The following is a 6,000-nucleotide window of genomic DNA, read 5'->3' as shown; positions in this document are numbered from 1 at the left end:
TATTACTATGATTGTTTCTAACCAATACAATTCTAGAAATAGAAGCAAGTGTACCTTCTCTCTTACAAGGGAGAGAGGGATTGACTGTCTAGGAGTATCCATTGTGTCAAAGTTTGGATATCTGGCTGTTGAGTAATCTCTCGCTTAACAGATCAGAGACATAGAACTCCTTCCCATGCCCTAATAATTGACCAGGAAGTGAGCCAAACCACCAATTGGTTCTAAAGACTGGTGTGTCACGAGGTTCCAAGCCTGGTCAGTGACCAACATCCACCTTGTATATGCATGAGTTGCCAGATGCCACAGATTCTTTGCGTTACAATCTTTGTTTTTAACCAGTTTCCAGCTGGTGTTAGAAGGTTATCCTATAGTCATTTCAAGTTCTTACTTAAGTATATCTTAGTTTTACCAGACCACTGAGCTGATTAACAGCTCTCATGGGCTGGCCTGAAGGATTAGATATTTTTACATGGCTAGGAACCAATTGGTCACCTAGCAACGGGACCTACAGCTTATTGTGGGATCTGAACCACATTTTATCGAGAAATGAATTCTATCACCAGAAATAAATTCCTCTGATTCCGCGTTGGCCGAGCCGGGATTCGAACTTCGGACCACCAGATTGGCAGCCGAGCGCGAAAGCCCCTCGTCCAGCGAGGAACTAGTTCTTACTTAATAGTTGACCTTTCTCTCTTTAGTTTTTTCATATTTCCCTTTCAATATTTGCTTCACAAACTAGTATCCACCCCCATAAAAAACTTGAGACCTGTTGTTGTTCCTCCTCCTCCTCTTCTTCCTTTTTAGTTGCAATAGGATATAAAAACCATACGAGATATTCACATTTATTCCATGACAATTTTCAGCATTAAGGCTCCATAAGCATAATACGTAATAGCATTCCATGATAAGTGTAATTAAGCACACAAATCAGCTTTCATAAAAAAGGAAAAATTGTATTTATCTTCTAAATATAATAGTTACACTATATTTGAAGCTGAACTACTGTATCAAGATATATATATAATGAAATATGAAATGTGTTAGAAAGAACTTACTGAAGTGTTATATATGTAAAATATCCCCTTTAAATTCAAAGAAAAGTAATGCCATCAAGGCAAAAGTACGTACTCTGTACAAAATCTCAAGCACTATTCTAATCAAAAGGAACCATGGGGATTATTTTCAACTTTCTTTCTTTTTCCCCGGTGAGATTTCAGACAAAGTTCTCTCCTAAAAACGCACCATATGTACTGATAAACTCTTACTTATCCCTATAAGACACTGCTTGGCACCAGATTATGTCACAATAATATCACAGCATTAAATAAATGAGATTTAGCTGCGAAAGGGTAAAAAAATGAACATTACTATTTTTATATGAGAGGAGAAAGAATAGCATCTGTCACAAAAATGTAAATGAGAATATTTCTAAAGACAAAAGTGTAAATTTTGTTATCAATTTACAGTTTAAAAGGAAAGAAGCATCAGGATACAGCATATTTAAACATCTGAAACACAGCAAGTACCACGAGCCCTATTCTACAACTTAGTAACTTTTATCTTCATTTGCATAATACACATTTATACATACTGTATAGTTATGAAGTACAAAAAAAGCATCACCCTAACCCAAGTATTGGTTATTACTGTAAATGATGCTAATTCAGAAAGAAAAAAAATCTTATACCTTTGCAAGAGAATACATTGAGCTCTGTATTGTGAGTACTATATATAGTACAAATGTTAAATACAGCTATGGTATGATTAACAATGAAACACGTGTGATCATTGCAACCTATTGTGACTTTCTATACATAAAAATATAGTTTGTGCCATGAAGGATACTTCATCGAAGATTCTACCAAGGACCAATAAATTTATTTGATAATTTAGGCTCAACATGATAAGATAATGGTGAAGTATCCTTGGCACCCTTCACGTTGTGCCTTCAGCATGTAGGAAAGTCGATATGACCTAAAGTGCTCTGGAATTTGCTAATTTTCACTTTTTTTATATATATTTTTCACATACTGTACTATTTTACAACATGGTACACTAGAACACTGTTCACTGTATGACACTCCATAGAATTTGGTCCCATTAGAATATGGATAAATAAATAAATAAATAGAAATTAACAGCAAAATTCTACAATGGCAATTTTTTTCAAAAAAACATAATATACACTACTACTAGACGACAGACACATAACATAGCTGCAGACACTCTAGGATGTAGACAGCAGGGCCAACCAATGTGAATACTGTATTTATGTAAACAATAAACACTTGAATCTTCCTTAACTTTCTTTTATCACTTATTACACTATAACTGAACCTAAAAGGCTCTTTCAGTGTATAGATAAAAAAATTTTAACCCTTTCATTCACAGTTACCTTTAATTTTAAAACACAACTATTCATCTTTAAGTCGTTTATAAAGGGCCTGAACGTAGGTAAACACACATTTCCAATCTGGTTTCTTCATCATGACCATGTCATCAACATCCAAGAGGGGATATACTCCAGCTTTCTCACTGAAATAAATAACAACATGTTAGCATATATCTGAGAAAAATTAAATAAATGAGATATAGTAAAACTAAATTGGATATTTACAGTCTCCCATCATTATGTTACATTAACATACAAATAGATTTCAATAAAAAAATCTTAAATAGTAAGTTAAACTTATGTATTAGGATTGCCTTTAATCTGCCAGACTTTTGGTACTGGATTCAAAGATGCCTTTTGATTCAGTTAATGTCAAATCCATATTCAATACAGTACTACAGTATGCAATATTTTGGAACTCAATACGTATTCTTAAAAACAGTGATATGTCACTACTTACTCTGCCACTCGGAAAGCGAGATCGAAGTTGTAACGGCGATTCTTAGGGTCTAGTTTATCAAAGTCGAAGGCATCGGGGTAGAAGTGGTGAATAAGAGCGCAGAAGGCCATACCATCATTCCAACTTGTGCTGAAGTTCTCAATCTTTATTCCCTGTTTTAGTGATACCAAAGGTGTATTAACAATGAAACACTTACGGGATGAAATTGTAATTGGATATGGGTAGGATAGATAAAAGAAGACTTAAATGAAGCTGAAGACTAAAAGTATAGCAAACTGCCTAGGACTGTAAACAATATCAGCTAATGTGATATATCAAGCAATGAAGTGTAGATATCATATGACTGTTAATACAGATCTTGCTGCATTAATTTTGAAGTCTGAAAGCACTAGTCTAAGAAACAAGTGTAGGATAGACTGCAAAAGAAATGGGTTAGAGACAGAATGTTGCACATGGTTAACAGAAAGAAAATCTCTATACGTGACTAGACATTTACACTGTACTCCACTAGTATTACTGAATGTATGCTCCATGCACATAGTATTCTTATGCCTCGGAATTTAATAAAATTCACCATACAGGGTCTACTTTTAAACTTCACTAAAAACTATTTTGCTCATTGCTACGTTAATAAGGTGCATCTGTAAAACTGATTTAGGTCACTATTCTAAAGATTATTTCACAGAATTTCCAAAGGGTATACTCAATAATTTCATGTCATGCATGACAACACGCAAGCAATACATACTGCGTCTAAAATGTGCAGTATTATAAATGCCAAACCTTGGAGGCTGAAGGATATATTTTTGACAAAATAGCTGCGGATATGAAATGTGCTGCTGGTTCTCAAGCTCATCATATATTCAGCCATTATTGATACCTCTTCTGATTTAAAATTTTGATCTAGTCATTTTAACTACATACAAATGATGGGATATACAATATTTTAAGTAAATTAACTTTTTATATAATTCGACTTTTTTAACATGGGTAATGTACTGTACTTACGAGTCTGGCCCAATATTTTATGAAAAATCTAATTACACTGGGTGCATTGTAATAAAATCATATACGTACAGTAGTTTACTGTATCAGGCACAATGTTGAACTTCTTAAAATTATTATGATTTACTGTACTCTAAAGGAAAAACTTGCTCTGTGCAAGTGAAATCCAGTTTACAATACATTTTGATTAATCTAACAACTTATTACAACATTGTATTACGTGTTATATGAACATCACATATTACTATGCACTTAATGAATACATACTTTACTAGGAAAAATATGCCATTACATAATACATTACAGAATTAATGTTACATAGATACAGTTTGCTGTTTACCACAGTCAAAAAGTGGGCTTTGCTAAATAATACTGTAGTTTGTCACACAGGTGGGTAACAGTGCAGAGTTATGAGGGTGCTCAATCCCAGGGCAATCATGCATGAAGCCCTTTATAGGAATCCCTTGTTAGACCCTGTATACCTTATAGTCGCGGGTGCGGCACTGGCACCACTGCAGAAGCATATCCTTCACCCCTGAGGCACTGCGACTCAGCTGACTGGATAATTGGAAAAGTGGGCCACCACCCGCAGACTTCGACTTAGAGCTGTAGAAGGAGGAAGAGGCCGTGAAGCAGCAATGACCAGCAGGCAGTAGAGCACCTTCAGCAGTAACATCATTGGCAGCATAGCAGCCAGCAGGCACCCAGAAGGTTAGTGCCTCGTGCTACATATAGCTCATGCAGCAGCTCTGCACTAAAACTTTCCACATATGCTTTACAGACTTACAAGCTAACGCCTAAGGTTATTTTAAGATGTTAATAGAAAATAACACAGAAAACAAGATCCTTATCTGCACACATTCACACATAGGAAAGAGAAGAAACAGGCCACAATATTGATAGCATTTAACAGAGAATCGGAAAACAAGTCAGGACAGATCTACCAAGTATAAATAAAGTATACATATATATATAAATAAACCAAGTTTATCCCTCAAAATTCTAGCAATACTATACAAAAATCATATCCCAAAGACTCCCTACATGTTTTTTCTAAATACTGTAATTTTGCTGATTTACTGTACTAAAAAATTTGAATGATTTGGTCACAGACTATCAAAAGTACAGTTCTGTATGAATAGAAACAATACAGTATTTAGGTTAATTGAAATATATACAAAATCTATTGTTGATCTAATGTTAATTTCTACATCACTATAATCTAAAGTTCTATGGGACTAAATGTGTATATGTTGGTAGCTGTATTAAATGTTGTCTTCAGGAACTGTGATCTAATGAAACTAGGTTTTGGAAATGTGTCAAATGCACTAGGAGCAAGGTAAGCACTGGTAAGCATAACACACTAAGTCTAGATTTAGGGGTTGAACTTTGAAAGTGATTCTTAGTCAAGAAAACACATCACAAGAGAGAACAGATGGGGAGGGAAATTACCACACCAGGGAGCTAAAAAAAGAGCAGCTGGATGGTTGATGTTCTATCTATAAGACCAGAGGGGAACCAGTTGAACCAACTCTACCTTGCTCTCGTACTCAGCTGTGGATCTCTTACAGAAGTCTAGGATGATTTTTTTGATTGTGGCAGCATTGTGTCTTATAATGGGCAGGGTCAAGGAGAAGGGACTGAGGAAACATAGGTAGCAGGAGTTAGTGTATTCTGTTTATGGGAGGGCTCATCCAATCAAGGAATATGACAGTAGTAACAAGAAATGTAACAATATTTTTAAAATGACTGAATTTGAAAAGGGTCATTACGATAATGCCATCAGTCAATTCGCTGTGAAAAAGAATCTCAAGTTCATTATCTGATTCTTAATAAGGGGAAATTTTAATGTCATGTTGTGTAAAGGGATTAGGTTTCACACTACAGTACAGTATACCAAGCAACAAATACGATACTGTTTTCCACTACCCAAAAAGAACCTGTAAAAGCTACTTTTATACATATTTTAAAAAGCAGGTTTGACGCTTAAGATATATCGTACTCAACATTCAATAAAAATTATGTAAAACTAGAGCAATATTTCCTTACACATGGCAATATTTATGAAAGAGCAAGTCCCATGACATAGAAATTTTTATATTTACATTCTAATATTTGCAATATATGATCTACACCTTCTCCA

At 34.8% G+C, this 6,000-nt stretch overlaps 1 protein-coding gene across 1 annotated transcript in view; it reads right to left on the bottom strand.

Annotated features, from left to right (window-relative positions):
* Positions 1 to 830: 830 nt before the first annotated feature.
* The window catches only part of LOC135214979 (titin-like), a gene marked incomplete in the record, with an annotated part of 228,146 nt that continues 222,976 nt past the window's right edge, over positions 831 to 6,000 (bottom strand). The window contains 3 exon segments of the mRNA XM_064249484.1: positions 831 to 2,535; positions 2,853 to 3,004; positions 4,340 to 4,463. Of these exon segments, the coding sequence (XP_064105554.1) occupies positions 2,415 to 2,535; positions 2,853 to 3,004; positions 4,340 to 4,463 (397 nt within the window).

The sequence above is a fragment of the Macrobrachium nipponense genome, chromosome 46, assembly GCF_015104395.2.
Source record: "Macrobrachium nipponense isolate FS-2020 chromosome 46, ASM1510439v2, whole genome shotgun sequence".
Lineage (NCBI taxonomy): Eukaryota > Metazoa > Arthropoda > Malacostraca > Decapoda > Palaemonidae > Macrobrachium > Macrobrachium nipponense.
The sequence above is the reverse complement of the archived record's forward strand: the minus strand, read 5'-3'. Positions and strand labels throughout refer to the sequence as shown.